This window comes from Mercenaria mercenaria, chromosome 18 (assembly GCF_021730395.1).
Source record: "Mercenaria mercenaria strain notata chromosome 18, MADL_Memer_1, whole genome shotgun sequence".
In the NCBI taxonomy this organism is placed as follows: domain Eukaryota; kingdom Metazoa; phylum Mollusca; class Bivalvia; order Venerida; family Veneridae; genus Mercenaria; species Mercenaria mercenaria.
Genome location: NC_069378.1, coordinates 33992037 through 34016122, shown reverse-complemented (window position 1 = coordinate 34016122; position 24086 = coordinate 33992037). Strand labels below are relative to the sequence as shown.

Below are 24086 nucleotides of genomic sequence, written 5' to 3'. Positions count from 1 at the left end.
TATCTGTGGAGAGCATCAGGGGAGGTAGCTAGTGTCATAGACTGGGATGAGCATTGTACAGAATGGGAAGACAACATTGCAACGAATCCAGTCACAGTGCAACATGTATAGAGGGAGCAACACCGGAAAGAGTCAAGTGTGGTTGCTGTAAAGAGGTATCTGCTCTTGAGAGGTTTGATATATAAGAATTTTCACAAATGGAAAAGAAAATATCTGTCTTTGGAGGAGGTATTTGCTCCTCAGAGGTGTCTTTAACACTAAATGTTATACCCTTTGAAGTCGCCTTTTGATGTATACAAGGGTCCTCTTCTGGGTTTGTCAGCCCTTTGTTGACAATTCGTGGCACAAAATACCTCCATGTGTTCTTTCCTGTGACAGAGTAGTATTCAGTGGTAACTCTAGTTTACACTTCATTTGAACAATTTCTTTAGCACTACCAGTAACTGAAAATGGATTCTGATGGAACTTCCGACGGTGATTACCATGGAGTGTAGTTGTGCTTAATATAAAAATTTTTTTGAGAACAAATATGAGTGGGAGCGTATCCACACCTCACAAGTTTAGAGGGATTCCATTATGCTCGACATCAATGGTAAATGTGTATGTCATTTTGTAGGGTGTGGTTGGTTGGGTTAGGGGATCACCATCATAAGCCCCACCAGATATTTTCCTATCTTATTACAGTTTATAGGGTCATTTTATAAAGGTCAAGGTCATTTTATATACATTACCTAATCTTTTCAGTTTTTTTTTTTTCGAAATTTGTTATTTCCTTTGACAAAGTTCTATTCCTCAATACCTCTAGTGTATACTTAATTTGAACAGTTTAATTGGTGCTTTAACTGAGAGAAAAATTTATAATTGTATTGTTTTAGATTAAACCTTTCATATTTGTTTCAAATTTCATGATAAATTTTGACACTTTTCCAATTATGCGAAGGTTTTCAAACAATAGAAAGTCCTCTGGATTGTAGATACGTTATATTAAGTTGTCGTAGCAAAATGTGTGACAAATTTGAGTCACTTATTTATGACTTGCTAAATGCTTGGCTGACCATTCGGCTTTAAATAGGCGAACAATAGTGGTTTGAAATAGCGGGGGTTTTAAATTACTTTTCAAAGTTAATGTTGTGGTCATTTGAAGTGAATGCTTTAAAATTTTGATTAGATTTGCTATATGTGGTTGTGTTTAGTAGGAAGATACAGTGACTGATATATCTAAGTTGTATATTTGTTTAAGGACAGTGTGTTTTTTGGAATTTGGTTGTAGTGGAAGATTTGTGATTACCAGAGAATAAACCAGTACAGGTAAATATTGAAAAAATATAATCAGTTTGCTAAATACTTTGAAATTGCTATAATTCATTTGGGATTAATTTTTGTGGATTCAGTGGTGTATCAATCTGTAAGATTAGGTCTCAATGAAGAGTAAAATTCTCACTAATTTTATGTCCAAAAGTGAAAATTCATGAATCCATAGTCTCACAAAATAGCCGTTTAGTCCCAGACCATGAATTTTTTTTTGCCACTAAATGGATGGTTTTCTTTTCATGAGTGTGTATTTGACATCTTTCATATTGTTGAATATGTTTAGAGTGTGTGAAGATTCGATATGGGAGACACTTCAGTCTGGGAAAAGCATGGGTTGTGAACTTGTTATAATCATTCTCTGTACACTTAAGGTTCTAGATCATGGAGAGGTTAAGACAGAATAATTTGAACCATACACTCTATTTTCACATCTTTTTTGTATAATAAAAATATTTTCAAAAACAGTCATACCAGCGGTGGAGGGAAAAAAGTCCATTCATACAGATTACACAAGTAATTGGGTTTGAAATTTTGTTGTTTACAAAAGATACATTTTATACAGGACATTTATTTACTGATGTTTTCCATTGTGTTATATCTTACAATTTTTGGGGTAAACAAAGTTTCGAGACCTTGGTTTTATTTCAACTTCATGATGTTGAATGTTGTAGTTGAGAGTTGGAAACTTACAACCCAAGTTCAAATCTCTTACAGAAGTTATTTATGTCCGAAGTTTATTTTGATGCCTCGAAACATTACAGATTATGTTAAAGTACGTAATAGAAAAGAAAATGAACAATAATTGTGTATTTTTAGTTGTATACCGTGAATACTTTGTTCCATATTTCTTAAATTTTTTAGTTTGTATACACTTTTCAGACAGGGCACTAGACAACTTTTGGGGACAGGTACCCATACCCTCAGGAGGGGGAATTTTTCGACATTTTAAGACGAAAAGGGGAAGTTTAAGCCATGTATATGTAACTACTTTTCACACTTATTAATACTGTTTTCAATCATTCCTAACTGATGTGACTATATTGCAACAGTAATCTTCCTTAGAGGCACTATATAATATTAAAAGAAAGAGTTCATATCTATTTGTGTCAAACAACCGATCATTAGGGGAATTTTTATCTGAGAAAGGGGAAAAAAACATATTATTTTAGGAGGGGAATGGTACCCATATTTGGCCTCAGAAATGGCCAAACGAGTGCCCTGTCAGATGTCTTAGTTGTATACATTTACATGCTCCAAAGTTCTTAGTTGTAGACAATAGTATGAGTTGTAGACAATACCCTGTTTCAAATGCTGAGTAATGAAGGAAGTTTTCCTGAATGGAACTTCCATAAATGTTTAAATAAATGATCGTAAACTGTTTTTATATGACAGTTCTTCCCATATTCTTGCTGACATTAGTTATTTAGGGCTGTAAATTTGTAATAAAACAGGTGTTTTACAAGATGGACAGTGGTTAGAGGTCAGTCTCAATGTCAAATGCTGGTTTATATGTTACAGAGGTTAATCTAGTGACAAAAAAACGTCTGAAGTGGTTTGGAAATAGTTTGACAAATTCTGGTGTGGATTTCTGTATATATTGCTGTGTAAAAGCATATTGTTACATTACTCTGTTGTTTATTTAACAGAATATATCATTTTAGGAGCCCTCATTCTTGTTTGTTAATTGGTTGAGTTTTAAGTCACACTAACGTAAGGTGACATCGAAAGTTGTAACCTTTAAGATGGAGAGAAATACTACAACAGGCTTTTCTACAACAGAGAATTATTTCAGGCACGAACAAGCACTTTGATAAGCACAGTTGGCAAAGTGGCCTATTAACTTCATCATATTTATAACCCATAGCCCTGTATGGTTTGCAATATTGTAAATAGAAATGCTACTCTTTTTGAAAGGATCACTCCTGTTGCATTCAGTGAAGACATCCAGGGCTGATATTCATATCTTTACTCAATGTGACCCAAGATTTTTTTTGAGCTTCAAGCTAACACTGAGTAATTGTTATATTCATAGTATATTGCATGAATTAAGTGTTTGTTTCTTTGTTTTGGGGTTTAATGCCCTTTTTCAACAGTATTTTCAGTTATGTGATGGTGGGCAGTTAACTTAACCAGTGTTCCTAGATTCCATACCAGTACAGACCTGTTCTCTGCAAGTAACTGCTATCTTCCCCACATGAATCAGAGATGGAGGACGAATGATTTCCGACACAATGCCTTTTATCAAATTGTCACAGAAAACGTACGCCTCTCCTGGGGATGGAACTCGCGATCCCATGATCCATAGATCTGCACTCTCTCGATTGAGCAAAGCGGGCCAGTTAAATTAAGTTTATCGATATAATTTAATCGTGTGTGCTCATTATTTATTATTACATAGCATTCAGTTTGGTTCATAAGTTTTGCAGATGGTCACCCATGATTTGTAAATATATGTCAAGAAAAAAAATTAAGAAGGGCGTGTCATCCCTAAAGGTTTTCAGCTCGTGTTTGAGGGTACATGGTTACTGGGTACTTGTGTTCTGCAGTGTACAGGTCAATATGACTAAGTTCAGGTCAGTACAGAACTAACATTGTGTCATTGTGATAAGGTTTGGCTATAATCCATGCCAGGATTTTAGTGGTTTACTTGGCCAACCATTCTTTGATAAATTATTTGTAGAATTCAATACACCTTGGTCAAAATTGGAGATCAGTCTTAAAATGCAGCTTTTTCATTGGTAAATTCAAAGACTCGAGATGAAAATCAACCAATTATTCATTGGAATTTTTGAACCCTCAGCCCTGGAACATTTTGAATCTTTTCCTTCATTGGTAAATATTTTTAAGCTGATGAAAACAAATAAGTTCAGTATTTTGAATTTTTTTGCAAGCAGGAAACACATCTGTTCTGCTGTTGAACAAAATCATTCCAGTTATACCCTGTGGGACTTTCATGCTTAAAATAAAGGGTTCAATATTTGTCCCTAAATTTTTACTTGAGCCGTTTATAGTCCGGTTGATACCAGTCTAGATGAAGACAGAATTAAAGAAGTATTTTTAGATAATTATGATCATGAAGAATTTTTTTTCTGTTGTGGACTGGAATCTCTCTGGATTGCATTGTACTGGTTAAAGTGTTGACTAATATTTTGCTATATGCTTAATTTTGACTAGTCTTGTTCATTAAAGGTTTTCAAAGGAATTGACCTGATTTTGGTTTTGCATTGAAGTTTCCACCATGTTAAATAAATCTCATAAATACTTCCTATGTAGAGACTATCTCTTTGAGTACATGTATAAAGATCAAGAAAAACAATTATGTAAATAATGCAAAAATCTTTTGATCTTTTAATACTGTTACTCACTAAATTTTATATTATGCTAATGAGGTGAATTAAATCAGATTGTACTGGATTTTCACACTGACCAGAGGGATTTTAAAGTCGACCAAGTTTGTTTTGCACCAGCTTTATATTAAGATTCTGTCTATATTTGCTGTCTGCTTTTAGAGGTGCTAAAATAAACATTGATTTTAACACGTCGTAAAATGTTCTATGTATCTATTGAAGGAATGTTTTTAGGATAAATACAACTGTATTGAAAGTTAAATTTAGGATAAAAAATCCAAAGTGATGATCAAAGAAAAGGTAACATATAAAGAATGCCTAGGCTAAGCAGAACAGTGACGGCCAAAGCACAGACAACATACAATGAATGCCAGTCACCTTTTTAAAAAAAATGCAAAGCTCTTTTATACAATCATAAAGTGCTATTGGATTTTTATGATAAAAATCACCTTTATGTGGGTTTATTATTTCGATTTAATGATAAAGAAAAGGAAAAAAATTGAACTATAGAAAGATATGATTATCAGTATATTTAATCCCTTTAGAAATAAGTAGAACAGTGGATAATGTGTCATTCACTCCTCCCAGGGAGGCCCGCAACTATTCCTAAAAAAGCAGTACTTTTCCAAGGGAGTGGGATCTATTTTTTCCCAGCGTATTTATGATTTTGTTTCACTCGAGCTAGAAAAGAGCAGTACAAAGTAAACTTTACCCTTACATTCTCCAAAGAAAGTAGGTACCAATTACATAAGAACTGGCGTTTTTGCCAAACTGATATAAATATGGTTCCAAATTTAAATGATTTCCGATACACTTATCTCTCACCTAAATCCCTGTATTTGTTGAGGATTTAGATAAACAGAGCTAGATCAAAGGTTTTCTAGTGTATTTACATTGATGTCTCAAAGTTCAAATCTATGTATTGATATAATAGGTAAATCCACCAATGCGTAATAACTAAACTAAAACGAATACCTAACATAAAGGGAAGTAATTCAGAAAAGGAAATCGGGATTCGGGTTATTTGTGAATATCGAGTGGATTAATTAAATTTCTAAAATGTAGGTCTAGTAATTTCCTTGTGTCAAAGACTTTGATTAAATAGGATTAACAGAAATTTGTTATCCAGCTAATTATTATTTATGAAGCTGCAAAATCGGGGCTTATTGATCAGTTTCTATTCGATACTGAAAATAGGATTTTATTCTCCTGGACTGTCGTAGGTACCAAAATTTTAAATGTAAAACTTCTTACAGATCTAATAATGTTAATGAATGTCAAATTTTTGTTTAATGTTCACAAAGAATTTTTTTTATTAAAAAGGATAGATTAAAGATATGTAAATGTTTCTCAATTTATCTGAACAAAGTTGTCTATGAATAAAATTTGCATCTTCCATCGATTTTTAACAAAGATCGGAATTTTGATTTGTAAATCAGACACTTGTAAGGGTAACGGAGTATGAATAAAAAATGATCACCGACAATAAATGCGGCTGTTCAATACCGGCTACATCACTTTAATTGGATTTTAAAGTCCCTGGAATTTGATTTTACCCTGGTTAAGCAAACAGTGATAGAAAGTTTGAGCGTTTAGTCATTTAGCGATTCAGAGGATAAAGGGATGGTTAGATTCAATCAGTTACTTTATGGAATGGATTTGAAACTAGTATCAATATTTGATCCTAAATTGTCAGGAATTTACTTAGTTTTTAAAAAAATTTGTCTGTTTTGGAAATACTGAATGTGTTTGTTTTAAATTTTGCCTTATTTGAAAAATTTGCTTAGATATTTTTTCCACACTTAATGTTTCTTTAATAATTGTTTGGTGCAAAGTTACATTTTTAGTGATGGGTAAATTCTTAGAGTATAAAACTGTTTTAAATTGGTTCGTATTCGATTTTCTTTGCAACTTGGATAAAGGCTGTTGTAAATGAACCGTGTAAATTCAGTTTTAACAGTTATAAGAAATATAATATTTCATAATTAAATCACATTTAGTTGACAAAATAATGGTTTTATTTGCAATTTAAAGAAAGATTTTTTAAAAATTAGTAAGATTCCAAGTTTGAGGAGAAATAAGTAACTGTATATGGATCAAAAAAGAAGTTCTTTTTGAATAAAGTTGGGCATATCAGTTTTATATGAAGTTGAAGAGCGATTTTATCTTTAATCACTGATAAGTTTTTTTGTCAGATTGAGCAAAATTTTAATAATAAATAGGTTGACTTTCCATTACATTTGATTACTTCATGTGTAAAATATTCATATTATTTTAAGGGTAGAGAAAGATTGTTCAGGTCTATATGTATTTTGGGGGCCTCCGTGGCCGAGTGGTTAGAGTCGTTGACTTCAAACCATTTGCCCCTCATCGATGTGGGTTCGAAACCTCATTTGGGGCGTAGAATTCTTCACGTGAGGAAGCCATCCAGCTGGCTTACGGAAGGTCGGTGGTTCTACCCAGGTGCCCGCTCGTGATGAAAGTATGCACGGAGGGGCACCTGGGGTCTTCCTCCACCATTAAAGCTGGAAAGTCGCCATATGACCTAAAATTGTGTCGGTGCGACGTTAAAACCAACAAAATAAATAAATAAATATGTATTTTACAAGATTAACAGCTACCTGGTACTTCAGTCTGTGTTAGGGGATGTTGGTAATGTAATCAGTAGGACTCAAACCTGTTGTCTGGGGAATGTTGTTCAATCTTTTGTGAAACACCCCTTGTTTGAAGCTCTGGTTATCTGGAGCATTTTGTACATCCTGTTGTTACACAGAGCAGTCTTTGTTATGCTGTGTCTCCAATCAGGATTCAAACCTGAGACGTCTGGGTAAAGAGTTAGGCTTTCTAGCTTTTTCATGACTACCATGCTTATTTTTTGTTATTTCATATATATGCCATTTTCCAAACACAATAGGATCTGTGTTTAGCATATTCTGCTTTGTTTTTCGAATCATTTATTGGCCAGGCAGGAAAAACAGATTGATCTTTTAAATAGCTTCGTTGACATCTTTTTTTAACATGAACAAAGTAAATGGCTGAATTGGATAAAACCTTATATATGGCCTTTTCTTAACATTTTCTAAGTCCATGAAAATGATACCCTAGCTAGTTTTAACAATAAGTCAAACAAAATAGTTTATTTTTCACATGGAAATTACTTAAAACTTAACTTATTTATTTATGAATGAATAGAAACAGTCAGTCTTTATTACATTATGAAAATTTTTAACATTTTTCAGGGTTTTTTTTTCTATCAGACAGCTGAAAACCTTACTGCCTGAGGACGCTAAACATAGATCCAATTTGGTATGGCCTGCTGTGACATGTTAAAAGATGCTGACATTCAATCAGGTGTAAGATTTATGACCCTATACATGTAGAAAGATCCACATATCTTCTCTCATCTGTGATTTTTGGCAGATAAATTACAGGGATGACCAGGTTATATTTTGATTTCTAAATGTTATTTGCCCCCCTCAGGTAATTTTGTGATCAGTTTAGAGAAATCTTTATATGCTTCATTAAATAAAAAATGTTAATGCAATATAAAAAAATATAAAAAAAAGTAACCATGAAGTGAGTTTGCAAAAGATGTTCTTTGATCTTTGTGGTAGTTGATGTAATTTTACATGTTGATATTGTTTAATGGAGTGATTTCATTACACAATCAGATAGATCTGTGTTCTTGCCATAACTGGAACTGAAACTTTGTGGAATATGTTTTAGAAATTTGGTCATAGAGAGGTAAGTCATTTTAGCAAAAGGAAAGAACTTTAGACATAGTTTGAATATTGTTAGACTAACGTCTTGTTCTTGTGTTTTCTACTACTGTTTTGAAATTTAAAAAACAAAAAGAGAGAAAAAATGTCTGAATCATATTGCTAGCTTTGATTTTGACCTGAAATCTATTGGTTGTGTGTGTTATGTCTGGCATAGCGGAGAGACAGAAATCTTGAGTCAGGTTGACTAGTGTTCAAGATCAAGTTGTAAGAACTTTCTGATAGGTGAAAAACATAGAGATGCAATCATAGATCAAACTATTGGTGTATTCACTGTATTGTGAGTTATGATCCATCAACTCTCAGGTTTCAAGAAATGAGTTGTCTCCCTTGAATATTGGTATATCTCAAACCTGTCATTTTAATTGTTAATATTTAACACTTTCTTGTAGTTTCTATTATTATGGAAAATTATAAGAATACCAGTTTTTCAGAAGGAGAGAAGCAGATGTGCATTTGAAGTGTAAGAGATTGCTATTGTCACAAAAGGCTTTACCAAGTTTCCTACATGGGTGGGACAAATGAGCCTTTGTGTTGTCTAGACTATTTATTGTCAGTCATAGATGCAGTGTTAAGTTATGTTGTCATCAATTATCACACATTACTAAAAGGTGCTACGATTAACATATTTATTTACACATTGACATAACCTGACATAAATATGACATAATAACACTTATCTAGGCAAACAAAGACATAGCACGTAAATTATGTCATACAAATTATCGCCTGAATAATTAACATCGAAACTATTTTATCTGCTAAGTACATTAACATTATACACAATTGGGACATTTTTAATTTCAGTTATTGTAACATTTACCTAAAAAAAAATGAAACTGTCACAATCTGGATTTTATATATGATTAGTTAATTGTTGGAAAATGCATACCATAAGAAAAACTGTGAGTAATATTAATTTATATGCTTTTTAGTTCAAGTACTTAAATTTTTTTTTAAAAACTTTAAGTAAGAACCATCTTGACCTCATTTTCAAGCTAATTCGGAGGCCTTTAATTCACTAATTGTTCACTAAATTTACTTTGCTGGAACGATGAAGCAGTTTTCAAAGTAGGAAAAGGCTTACTTTGGGCCAAATTGAATACTTAGATATGAAAATGTATAATAATTTTTCGTCTGATTGTTATTGGTGTAAAGCTGGGGCATTTTGTTTTACTGATTATTAATTATTTGTAGTATATATGGCAGAAAGCGTGGTAAGTGCCATTTGGTATATGTATGTCCAATGAATTTGATTACTTTGGTACATTCTTGCAAATCTGCCCCTAATAAAGTTGAAGAAAAAAATGAAAACTTTCTCTTTACTAGTGTACAAAATATGTTCTGTAAGGACTTGCAAGTTGCTGAAAACTTGTCACCTAAACCTGCCAAATATTAATAATTTTAATCTGATCAGGAAAAAATAAGTTGCTCTATATTATGTCATTCATTAGGATCAAAATTTAAGTCTTTATCTCATTTCAAAATGACCGTGTTTTAGGGTCAAGTAATGATATTAAGTTACGACGGGTTTATCAGTGAAACTATTTCATATTTTAGCGCATTTTAAGTGTCAAGTTTTAAACAGTGAGTACCTGATACGAAGTTTAATGGTCAGTATTTACACCATACACTGGATGATAATTGTGAAGTGTTTTAAAATATTTAGATTTTGTAATTTTCCAAAAATTAATGTTCAAATGGCATTACAGCATGCTATGGATTTAATTTCTAAGATAAACGTAAGTTTGTGACAGATACTTTTATCTTTGTGTAGTATGGGAAGAATTACGTGCTATTTACGGTGGAATGTACGAAATGTTTGTATTCTGTATTTATTCTGTACTTATTCAAATACTCATATTCTTCATAAATCATGATGTACTTAATTTGGACATTTTAGAAGAAGCGGCTCTCTCTTTCAAAAAATAGCATCGAGGATGAACTTTTGTCTTCTATAACAAAATTATTGATGTTACTTGATCAAAGTCCCACTTGTTTCTATTGATAGAAGCGCAAGTTATTGCCTTGTTTGTTTGTCAGCTTGTTTATATTTAGTTCAAATGAAGGTTTTAGCAATACTTTGGTCAGTATTTAAAATTTTTTCAAAACAATTTTTTCCTCTTGTGCGGACAACTTCCCAACAAAAAGTGATAACTTGATACACTAGTTTATGAATTTGTACACAGAAGTTAATACTTGTGTTGGCGAGAAGGGGATTTAAATTATCTTGCATTGCAAGTCTGCCGTTCATATGAAATTCATATATCATAAAGTTTAAAATCTGACATGTTTATATCAAACTTAATGGAGATTTACTTGTATTATTCTATCACTTGTATTATATGCAATGCCCCATTATGAAGACAAGGGTTGTAGTTTGTTTTGCTGCTGCCGGTCAGTGTCTGTTGCTAGAATAAGGTTTTAGTTATTAATCAATAATTGAAGGAATCTTGTACCTAATGCCTTCAAAATCACTAGCATGATGGCTGGTGATCTGACTGGTTGACCCTGTTGGTTTTGGAGGCAATGTCAAAAGTCAAGGTCACTGACCTTGAGACTGAAAACAAATTTCACCAAATAACTGAAGAATGTTTTGACCTATGGCTGCAATACTTGATAAGATGATCTCCTAGGGTCATTAGGTGACCCCAGTTGTTTTGGAATTCAGTATGTCAAAAGGTCATGGTCAGAATCTGAAATGGTGTTGTTGGAATCAGTTTAATTCAATATCTGGAGAAAGCCTGGACCTACAGCAGTGTCAGTAGATGACCCCTGATGTCTTCGGGTCATTAGGTGGACGGATAGCTCAGTGGTTTGCACTGAGGGGTTCGATCCCCGGCAGCTGCTTAGGAATTTTCAGAAACGCTTTCCAGTGTTTCCCACCCAACTAGAAGTGTACTGGTCAGGAACCCAGGCAATCCTTGCATGTATCAGTGCTATACCCTGGGCACGTTAAAGAACCAGGCTGTCTATTCGCAACGAGCTAGGCTAAGTTAGCCGGACAAGCCTGTATCTGATTTCTGATCTCTCTGTCGTGGGGGCTTTGTCTCACTCTGTCCCTCTGGTCAGATCGCTCTGTGTCTGTACTAGTAGAGGATGAATTATGCGCCCTGTGTGGCTGCATTTGAGCTATGTAAAGCGCCTTTGAATGTGAAATTGATCATGAAAAGGGCGCTATATAAATCTGGTATAATAATAATAATAATTAGTGCAAAGGTCAAGGTCACATTGTACATGATACTGAAAATAACATACATCTGGCATGCCATCATCGGAGGCAGATAGATCTATGTTTAACACACAAGACAGATTGTGTATGTAAATGATGACATCTGTGAGTTGTGGACCAGATTCTCATAAATATATCACAACTGAAGGAAGACACATTTATTTTAACTGAGTTATAAATCATATCATACTGTTCTCATAACTTACCTGAAATATTGTTAATTGCTGCCTTAAGGACTTTTAAATCTACTTAAATGATAGTGACTTTTTTAAATGCTACAATGAATGGAAAAAATGTATGTAATCTGTCACTGGTAAAAGAAAACAGCTGAAAATACATCTGCAGTATTTGTGGGGTTTTTTTGTGTGTCATGTACAATTTTATCAGTAACAATCTTTCATATCAGATAAAATGGGTGACATGAAAAATCATGCTTTTCATCTTTCACATTTTATCATGCTGATATAGGTCTTAAAAGTGTTGTTATCTTCTAAAAATCATACTATTGTTTGTGTTATGTAACAAAAATGTATGAACGAGTCTTGTGTCAAATTGTGAGTGATAACATTTTGTCTGAACCTCTGGATTAAACCTGTAACCTCTATGTTTGGCAGTCCTGTGCTGTCCACAGAGCCAAGGGGCTGAACACACCGGTATGTATTGAATGGAACAGAATTTAAGCTGAACACAAGTTGAACTGAAGGTGCAAATTTAATACAAATTGTAATGCATATTTTAAGTTGAAGATAAGATGTACCGGTAGTGCAGAATTTAATTTGAACATTAATTGTAGTGCAGAATTTAAAGTTGAAATCTGAAATTTCATGTCACAGATTAATTTTAGTTATTGCCTGTTTCTGTATTTTCAGAATTGGTATCCATGTGTGAGAAGGACCATACGAAAAACAAGTTACAGGAACAAATGAAAGCTAAAGATGTATAAGCAAAACACATACTGAGTAAATGTAAAACTTATTATATAATAAGTGATTTTAAAAGAAGTAATTTAACAAGGGAATATCCTAAGTTTTCAATTTTGAAAGACAACACTTTCGAGGTAATATTATTAATAAAAAAAAGCAAACACTATTATTTGATTTGATCTAGTAATGGGGAAAAACATTTAACCTGTGTAAAAACATTCAGTAACTTCAATGCAGTTAAATTTCGGCCGTTTTTTGTCAAACATATTATTTGACAAACACAAATGAAGTGTTTTAGCTTAACAGGAGGAAATTGCTTGAAAGATTTAATGGAAATAGAGTGTTTTGATGGTCGTGTTTTAAGTGGATATTGCGTGAATGTGTGGATTACGGTTTCAGAGGGAATAAATTTGAGTGGATTATAGCAGGAAGTTCCTGAAGATGTCTGGGATCGTAGAGAGACTGAGGTCACAGTAAGTATATTGTACAGTTCTACAATTAAAGATTGCTGACTTCTATGTCTTAATGCAAAAATGCTACATACGTACGTCAGGCAGCTGCAAACATAAGTAATCACATTTTCTCACACTCACAGTATACTGTATTTAATTCTGAACACACTGTCTAACACTTACTGTATTTAATTCTGAACACACTTTCTAACACTTAAGTATACTGTATTTAATTCTGAACACAAGTATCGAGCATTAGCAAACTGCAAACACTACAGTTGTTGGGACACACTGATCTACAGTCCTGTTTTATATGTGGTATATGCATTATTTGCACTTGCCGGCAGTTATGTGAAGAATTTGTTTTTAATTGCTGAATAGTGTCCAAAGCACTACCAGTTTACTGAATTGTTTCCAAAACTGTTTCCAGAGGTAGAGTACGTAATTAGGCCTAAAAAAAAAAAGTTGTTAAAAAGTTGTTAAAAAGTTGAAAAAAAATATTTGTTAAGGCCATAAAAACAGGGTCTGCCCACAAATTTAGGGTAGGTCGGGATACTGGAAACAATTTTTTTTTTACGCCTTATAGGACAAGGATCAGTGGAAACTATTCAAAATGCCTATATATTGAACAAGAGTATGTCCTTTCCTGCATGTCAGATGTAACATCAAATATGACATTGAGAGAATCTTTATTAAATCTCACCAATTTGAAGTTTGTTTTAAGGAAATTGCCATATAAATACTTTAAAGGAAATAATATAAGCCATCAGCTCTCTGGTTAAAACTGTCAACTTGAAATACAGAACGTCATTTATAACTAGAAATTTCTTATTAAACATTTTTTGTTTTGCTGATTGGCGTGAGTTCAACATAGTTGACAGAATGGCTGTTTGGTAATGTGGGTGTTAGCGTGTCTGTCTGACTGTCTGACTTTGTCCAAAAAATATATTTGACACAAATGGAGCAAACTTTCTTATTTTGCTTAAATTTTTCCTTCATTGAGACTTAGTGTTACATTCAAACACCAGATCCCTCTGTCAAAAGTTAAGGTCACACTAGGGCGAAAGGTCATTTTAGAGATGTTGACAGTCATTGAGGTTTTTTGTGTCCCTCCATGAGTGGTGGGGGCATATGATTTGGTCTTGTCCATGCGTCTGTGTGTTCATCTGAAGTTCTTGAAGTGCCTAGCTCAAAAAGTATTTGATACAAATTAATGAAACCTTGTACGAGTCTTTATCATGATATGAACTTGCGCACCTCCTATTTTTCGCCTGGCCCGCCTCCTATTTCCAGAGTTATGGCCCCTGAATTTTCACCTTGTGACACACCTTGTTGGTACTGTAACCTTGACTTGCATGGAGCTTGTTCTCTTAATTTGCTAAAATGTTTGAGTCATTGAGATATTGTGTCAACAAATAACAGGCCTGAAATTACTGACCTATAGTCCCTAGCATTAACATTCTAGTATTGGAGACTACAACTTCTTCGCTACCTTATTCATCAAAGTAAGAAATTTTAAACTGTATTGGACGATAATTCTACATCTATAATATAACAATTACAATGTAAACACAAAATCCGCCCACCTGGTCACTTAGTTCAGGTTTTGTTGTTTAACCACACGTGGGCATTGTTGGGGTCCTTTACAACTTAAAAATGCTTTTAGGCAATTTTCAGTTTTACCATTTATGGTGCCCTGTGTGTCAAAAGCACAATAAAAAGGTGTATAAATGAATTGTTAGTTGTTTACAGCAATTTTCTTGGTGTGAAATTCTTAATGTATCCTGAATAGATAAAAGTCTGAAGGTGGCCATTAAGGTTATGTCAAAGGGCAGTAAAGTTGAGAACATTGTTTATGAAAATATGTTAATAGATTTACTGTTTACCTCATTCTTCAGTTAAACCTGTCACGATGACTTGCCCAAATAGCAAATACCTCTCTAAAAGGGAAGATGTTTTATTTTTCAACTACACGGGTGTTTCTTGGTGAATTAACCTCTCTAAAAATTACCTTTGAACAACAGGCATATTTCAGTCTTTTCAGTGTAGTTCTTTCAGAGGTGAAAGCAGTGCTTGCACAGCAGGTAATAATTATTATACATTGGGAGTTGTAATGTATAGAGATGTATAGGGGTTCACGTATACTTCCTAACTCACGAGTAGATATAAATGGACACCTTGGAACGTCCCACAGAGGTTCAAACTCCTGGAATTGGAGGACGAATTCTAAAATGGAGGGGTTGTATGTAGTAGGGTAGACTATAAGGGTTCACTTATACTTCCTAACTCACGAGTAGATATAAATGGACACCTTGGAACGTCCCACAGAGGTTCAAACTCCTGGAATTGGAGGACGAATTCTAAAATGGAGGGGTTGTATGTAGTAGGGTAGACTATAAGGGTTCATTTATACTTCCTAACTCACGAGTAGATATAAATGGACACTTGGAACGTCCACAGAGGTTCAAACTCTGGAATTGGAGGACGAATTCTAAAATGGAGGGGTTGTATGTAGTAGGGTAGACTATAAGGGTTCACTTATACTTCCTAACTCACGAGTAGATATAAATGGACACCTTGGAACGTCCCACAGAGGTTCAAACTCCTGGAATTGGAGGACGAATTCTAAAATGGACAGTGATTCATTTTGAAATCTGAAGATACGAGTCCATGAGACTCACATATTTTGAAACAATGAGTCCCAGCCAGTGAGTAATGAGTCAAAAAGGGACTCAATATATTATGAAACAGTAAGTCCCAAATTTGAATTGTTTGCTTTTTCACATCCTGTACATTGTATATTGGTTGACTGATTGATTGATTTAATGTGTTTTACATCCTATATATCTGCACCAGAATTGAACTAAACAGAATGAGGAGAAAAAAAACTGTTAAGGTTGTATTTTGAAAGTTTCTTTTCTTTAAAGCTTTGTTCATACCGTTCATTTTTATGTTGTCAGTACAGGTTGTGCAGTACATATAATCTTCACTTTCGTCATAGTGTAATCACGAATAAAGGTGAGCCATTTAGAAACAAATTTTCTTTTTTTCTAATCTTGATTTTCCGACGTGCTCGCAGCCGCTGCTTCATTTTCTGTTGAAGTGCTCACTTCGGTACCCAACGATTCACTCGAAGTTAGACCAAAAAAACCGGAAAGTTTTTGCTCTTTGTGATCTAACTTCAGCTGCTTTTTCAACGGCATCGTCAGATAGTTGAAATATTTTGGCCGAAATACACGGGTACTTTGGAAACAATACTCCTAAACATAATCTAAATGACCGTCACCGATTGGTTAAAAAAATCACTACTGTCCAATCAGAATATGCTTTACAAATCAAACGATGATAAGGTAGTTTTGACGCATGAAAATTATCCACAACATCCGTTCTACTTTTTAAACCATTAGAGTGAATGAGTTAGATTTTACGGCGAACCGACACAAAAAGGCCATATATCAGGAAGTAAACGAATGTACACATTATGTCAGTGAAATTGTTTGCGTCCCGCGGCTGCACACATTTCAAACTAATGCGTCCCCCGTGAAAAATATGCATCTTTGACGCAGGACGCACGGCAAAATGAATCACTGATGGAGGGGTTGTATGTAGTAGGGTAGACTATAAGGGTTCACTTATACTTCCTAACTCACGAGTAGATATAAATGGACACCTTGGAACGTCCCACAGAGGTTCAAACTCCTGGAATTGGAGTACGAATTCTAAAATGGAGGGGGTGTATGTAGTAGGTGGTAGACTATAAGGGTTCACTTATACTTCCATGCTGTTGAGCTAGCTTTTATAGCGACGTGGTAGAGTGTCCGCCTTAGGTGTGAGAGGTTCCGGTTCGATTCCCAGTCAGGCCTGAAGTATTTTCAGCCTGTTACAGAGATTGTACAATTTTTTTTTCAAAACAGGTATAAAGTTAAAAGCTTTGAAATGCATACATATGTCCATATATTTCTCAAAAGTAGATATATTTATAATATTTTAGTTATGAGCATTTAATATTTTCATATAACAGAAAATTTTGTGATCAAGAAAAAAAGTATGAACTTACTAACTGGCAGTACCAGTGAAATATAACATACACATAATCTTTTATAATTTCCCTTTTAGCTGCAGACTAATGGCGAAGACAAATTAAAGCAATACTTTTATGTTTCGAGATAGGAAGTTACAGTTGTAAACTAAATACCTTTCTGCATCACACAAAGTCATTTATAGCATTCCCTGTCAATCAGTATTATGACTAAGATCAACGGTCATTCATTCGTTCCCATGATTCCTAGACACTCAGTCCATTGTTTACATATACCATTATAATTTTAAAAAATCAAAATACGCAAAGAACTCTTGAATGTCTCTATAGTAATATGACTTTGATTTCTATTTTAAGTATTTGACAACAGTTGATCCAGAGATTGACAGAAATTGACACAAATCTTGCATATATGATAAATATTTCTATTGGGTGTTCACAGTGTTCTAACAGGTGCTCTTACACCTGTGGTCAATAAAAAAAATGATCAATTTAAGTTGCAACTTTTCCTTGTAGTTGGGTGACTTTTATTATAAGTTTCTCTTTGTTTAGTCATTATTGAAGGGATGCGGTTAAACTGCGATGTCATTTATTGCTGTAATTAATGAATTTTAAAGTGGAAATATTCAATGAATTGTAAGACAATAATGCATAATTATATGTTGTCTCATATATATGATTGAATATTGTCACAACTGATTAGTTTGGTAATCAGTCCACATGATGTTGGTTTTGATCGGAAATTATCAGTAACAATCTTTTCCAAGTCATGGATATTTTTGAAATAATCTATAAAAAGATCCTTTGTAGCACAGAACTCAGTCAAGCAAAGTAATAGTAGACTTTGCACCCTCTAGCACTGGGTTCACGAAGCACCCTCTAGCACTGGGTTCACCTTGCACCCTCTAGCACTGGGTTCACGAAGCACCCTCTAGCACAGAGTTCACCGTGCACCCTCTAGCACAGAGTTCACCGTGCACCCTCTAGAACAGAGTTCACCGTGCACCCTCTAGCACTGGGTTCACGAAGCACCCTCTAGCACTGGGTTCACGAAGCACCCTCTAGCACTGGGTTCACGAAACACCCTCTAGCACTGGGTTCACGAAACACCCTCTAGCACCTCTAGCACTGGGTTCACGAAGCACCCTCTAGCACTGGGTTCAAGAAGCACCCTCTAGCACTGGGTTCACGAAGCACCCTCTAACACTGGGTTCAAGAAGCACCCTCTAGCACTGGGTTCAAGAATCACCCTCTAACTCTGGGTTCACGAAGCACCCTCTAACACTGGGTTCACGAAGCACCCTCTAGCACTTGGTTCACGAAGCACCCTCTAGCACTGGGTTCACGAAGCACCCTCTAGCACTGGGTTCACGAAGCACCCTCTAGCACTGGGTTCACAGGAAGCAAAATTATAACACTGAGTCCAAGTTATGGGGAAAAACTTGCTTCTTACTGTGGTTTAAATTAACTTGTAAGGTAAAATGCTGATAATCTTTCATGACAGTCATTTTAAGTTTTTAAACTATCGGCCTCTAGATGTCTTTTATTTTGACAACGATTCCCATTCAAAATGAGACTTCTGACAAAGTTGTGAATCTGTTGATTGGATGGCCTAGGAGTGTTGAAATATGGTATGTGATGCTTGTAGGTTTGTAACAAGTCTTTTATCCTGAAGATATATGCAGATTGCATTAACTAATTATGAATAAATACTAATATGTGTGCAACATTTGCCAACAAGGTACCAATACACAGGGCTCAAGATAATTTTTTTGGCCAATGAGTATTTACTCAACATATTTTTTGTGAATGAGTAAAATGGTAAAATCTGAAATTGACTAGAAGTAATTTTACTCTGGAAAATTTATAAATGTGAAAAAAAAAAAACAGAAATCAGTTTTATAACATATTTATTGGGTGTAACACCCATGTTTAGTTTCAATTCATCATTTAAGTTTTTGCTTCTTTTTTTCCCTTGGCTTGCTTTGGCTTCACACTCGCTACCGAATAAAACAGAATATTCAATATACCTTTAGCTATGTTTTGGGGATCAGTTTTGTTGGTTTAAAGAATGCGTAGAGTGTTTGTTCACTTAGGCCTAAAAAAAAAATATGTTTGTTTCCTGTAACCCGACCGACCGTAAGTTTTTACCGCCGACCGCAATTTTTTTATGGGCTAAAATTCGAGATTCTGATCATATCTTTATTGATTATAGGGATAATTTAGTTGCACCCGACCTCGTCGCGCATAGTCATGAACGTTCCTGGTTCTGTCGACATGAAACAACATGGCGAAAAGCCTGTTTGTCGGTAGACTCGAGGTTCCGGGTTTTCACCCGCGAAAATCGAGAAGTTTTCTTTGATGCATATCGAGTTCAAAGTTCTGCCCCTAGTCAATCAAAATCTCGGTGAATTTCAATACTGTTCGCCGCCACAAGCGGAAGTATGGCAGTAGGCGGAGCGTCATATACTAATTAGCTACTGACAGATGTCATCACGCCACGCGCCGACTGACACGTGGTTATCTCGCGGTTTGTATTTAGTACTTCATTATGAAAGGTGTTTATTGATCAAGGTGTAAACGTTAATTGATAAACAATTCGTAGAAGAGCAGTCTATATCATGTTTGTACCACTTGTTCAGGGGTCACGCTGTCGGTTGCTCTTGAGCCATTTGCGACAAAAGATTAATTGTGGCCCCGAAAATCTCTAATTGGCAAAAAACGGCCCGAAGCTATGTCTGTCTGCAAAAACTATGAACTTTGCCTGTTACACAATGTTTACTGAAGGAAAGGAATCAGTGTAGAAAAAAAACTTGTATGAACAACATCTGTTATTGAAAGGCGGGAGCAAATTTTCAACAATTTTATTTGATTAGTAATTTAATTTATACAGGCCTCGACCTTAGCGGTGGACCGTTGGACCGACGCAACCAAAATCGGCAGGTCCACTATCAAAAGTGGGTAGACCGACGGTCAACCAATTTTCAGTCACGGTCTGCAAATAAAATAAAACCCTTAAAAGTGGAAAAATAGGGGTGATGGGGGGTGGGGGATCGTACCCATATCGGCGAATTCACAAAACGAAAGTTGATTTTGCCTTAGTACGGCATTCTACAGTTTTAAGCATTGGCGAGTTAAAGTCAGGATAGCACGAATGACTACTCCACCGATCGGGTGAGTGGTTTTTACGTGGTAACTTTACCAAATTGAGTAATTACATCAGGCAAATTTACCTGGATTGACTGGAATTTACCCGCGAATCGTAAAAATATCAAAACGTCATGCTGGTAATTTTCCATTCCACAAGCACGTGCGCCCTATCGTAATACTTAATTTACATCGCAGTTACTTTTGACACAAAAAACGCGCGTAGTGCATTCATTTTTTAATATATTCGCTTCAGATATTCAACACCGCTTGAGAACTAATACAGTTTGAATTCTATAACAATTTTAATAAGATATCGACAGGAATGTAGCAAAATTCTTTTAAAACGATCAAATTTTCATATAATGTTTTGTAAAATTTCAAACAGCGCGATCTGATTATTTATTTCCTTTTTAAAGTAAATAAACGGTACATACTATGGTAATAAAATTCAGACTTTTGACCAGAAAGTACAAAAAAAAAACAATTAAAAATCTTAAATAATGAAAAAAGCGGCAGCAATTAAATACATGGAGTAAAACGATTTTTTGGCAAACAGATTTCTGTTAACACGGCAGAATAGGTTACGTGACCTCATGAACGTAAATAGAAATGTGGTTTTAAAATGAGGCAGTATGATGTCGTTGCGATTTTTAATAAGTTTTAAATGAGTCTTCGTACATATATTTTTTGACACAACACTTTGTTAGATATTCTTCTCAAACAATAATGAAATTTCTTGAGGGCAAATAGGTCAGTATCGTTCACGATCTGACACATTTACATGTCAGTTTATTCGGGATATTGCACATTCGCTTTTTAAAAATTAAAGAAAAAACTTTTTTACTGATTTCTTCTCAACAATTAAAGGAATCGAGAAAGTACGATCAGACAGTGATGTGTCCATGGCGCGAAAACTGACGTAATGCAATGACAATCTCGTGGAAACTATACCGCTTTGATCTCCACTGCCAATAACCGACACACTTCTTCTAGCTCTTTGAGGGGGTGTTAATTGATGATGAAACGAGGCCAATTACTTAGTTTATCATCAGAATGATTACCGATAATTGTTGATGTTTTTTTTTTTTCACTTTCAACACTGGTGCTGATTGTGTCCATATTTTGGGACACTTTTCAAAATAATTATTTTTCGGGATAACAGATTGCTACAGTCTTCCATTTTTAATTATTTAGAAATAAGTCCTGTTTCTTTGGGTCATATGAAGTTATGACGTTTGGGTCATATGAAGTTATGACGTCTACAGCATCACAATTTATGAGATAGAATTGGAGGTCCACTAAAGTCTGAGGAGGTCTACTAGATTTTAGCAGTTGGTGAACCTGCTGGCAACTGCTGAAGAAAGTTAAGGTTGAGGCCTGATTAGGCAGTAATAAGGTTACTAAACACTGAAATGTTCTGACACCTACTAAAAAAAAATTAAAAAAAAAAAAAAATTCCCTACCTACCGACCCCCATTTTTTTCAGCATGTTACAGGAAACAAACATATTTTTTTTTTATGCCTTATACATTCTTAGAAAGAGACATTTTTGTTTATTCTGCACCGGAAGTTGATATTTTAAATCGACACCGCTTTAAAATACACTACCGTACATAAATATTAATTCCTAACTATTTGATATACGCAGACATTGAGTGTAAAAAATAGTTTAACCTAGAGGTTTATAGAGTACCATTCAATGCATGTGTACGTTCAATGTGGGAGAATTAATGCCGACTGTGCTCTGTTACATATAGCATCCAGACGATTCAGATTTTGTTTACGCCTATTAAAAGTCATTGCGTGCGTTTCTGTTATTTCATATACGTTTTTGTACGCTTAAAAATTATCAGACATGCGTAAATGCATTATTTCAAAGCGTAATTTACGCTAATATGCATCTTATCTGGAGCCCTGAATACATGTTCAACTTTTGACAATATGATACTAATATGCATGCCAGCTTTCCCAGCAAGGTACAAATACATGTTCAACTTAAGGCAATATGGTACCAATATGTGTGCCAGCTTTGGCAACAAGTTACAGTCATGTGCAACTTTTGGCAACAAGGTACCAGTATGTGTGTCTAATTAAGCTTTGCCAACAAGGTACCAGAACGTGTCCAACTTTTGGCAGCATGGTACCAATATGTTTGCCAGCTTTGGCAACAAGGTAACGATACAATCATGTGCAACTTTTGGCAACATGGTACCAGTATGTGTGTCTATAATATATAAGCTTTGCCAACAAGGTACCAGAACGTGTCCAACTTTTGGCAACATGGTACCATTATGTGTGCTAGCTTTGCCAACAGGGTAACAATACATGTTCAACTTTGGCAACATTGTACCAGTATGTGTGCCAGCTTTGTCAATAAGGTACTAATACATGTTCAGCTTTTGGCAACAAGGTTCCAGTATGTGTGCCAGCTTTGCCAACAGGGTAACAATACATGTTCAACTTTGGCAACATTGTACCAGTATGTGTGCCAGCTTTGCCAATAAGGTACTAATACATGTTCAGCTTTTGGCCACATTGTACCAGTATGTGTGCCAGCTTTGCCAACAAGGTACCTATACTTGTGCAACTTTTTGCAACAAGGAACCAATAATGTGCATTTAGTTTTGTCAGCACTTTACTAATACATGTGCAGCCTTTGCGAACAAGGTACTGATATATGTGCAACTTTTGACTACAAGGAACCAATACATCATGGTCAAGTTTTGCTGACATTTATTTTGTACAATAGGTGTGCAACTTTTACCAACAAGGTACCAATACATGTGCAACCTTTGCTGACAAAGTAATTTTGAATCCGACTACAATTACAGACAAGGTGCAGCCAAAATATTTTAAATGTGATCTGTTTAAAATTTCAAACCAGAATTGAATGAATGAATGAAAATAAGGAACTCTTTGAACTGAAAGGTTGATTAACCAATGTCTATCAAAGTGTATGTGATGACATAATTACAAAGGGGATTGAAAATGAAACACAATTAACTGACTGTCAAACCCTGTAATTTTTGAAATTGACTATTCCAGAGGTATTGATGTAAATGATCTAAATTGAAAGCTATTTTTGTAAAATACGATGATGTAACATAGAAGATATGTATCTTGATATGTCAGGTGATACTGAAAGCATAGATAGTAATCTCAGGTTTAAGACAGGCCAAAGGTCAGAAATAGTAAATTCCTTATTATAAATGTAAATTGAAATCTGCTGGAGATTTGCATAAAAGCAGTGTATTTTGGGATTTTTGAAATTATGCAGCATGTTGTTGGATTAATCCCTTGGTGTGTGATTACTTATGTTATCTTACACCAGTCTTCTGTGGAGAACATATTTTCAGTGAAATATGAAACCCATTATTTGAAAGTGTTTTGCAGTGAGTCTTAGAAAATGAAATTGTAAATTTCCAAACACTGTAAGTCCAGTTTTGATGTTACTGTAGATACTATAGGAGAAGCAAAATTTGGGTTTTTTCATCTATATTTGCATGGACGACCACACATAAATGGTCAGTGTGGGCGGCCAGCAATTCGAAAATGCATGTTTGTATACATTAGCTTAAAGAGTAAGTTATTTTCTTATTATACTTTATTAAAAGGCTCTCAGATATTTTTAATGGAGCTAGTTACTCATTAAATTAAAATTTAATAGGATTATTTCATGCAAAAATGCAGGTGTTAAATAATTTAAAACTCAGTCTGGCAAAGTGAGGCCAGACTTAAAATTATAAATGTTTTTCAGTAAATTCTGATGTTATTAATTTTCTACTTGTAACATCATCCTCAAAAAGGCATTACATTGTTATTAAATAGGTGTGTTATAATTTCCTTAATGGTT

At 34.7% G+C, this 24086-nt stretch overlaps 1 protein-coding gene across 3 annotated transcripts in view; it reads left to right on the top strand.

The window, feature by feature from the left end:
- LOC123539311 (uncharacterized) overlaps nucleotides 1-24086 on the top strand; it is an 82154-nt gene continuing 58068 nt past the window's right edge. Inside the window, exons 1-3 of one of the 3 annotated variants that reach the window (XM_053529642.1) lie at nucleotides 1-155; nucleotides 1241-1308; nucleotides 12539-13065. In XM_053529642.1, coding sequence (XP_053385617.1) covers nucleotides 13034-13065 — 32 coding nt within the window. In that variant the 5' untranslated portion in view covers nucleotides 1-155; nucleotides 1241-1308; nucleotides 12539-13033. Of the gene's footprint in view, nucleotides 156-1094; nucleotides 1309-10032; nucleotides 10051-12538; nucleotides 13066-24086 lie in introns of those variants that run through there. The other 2 variants (XM_053529645.1, XM_053529644.1) reach the window with 2 other exon arrangements.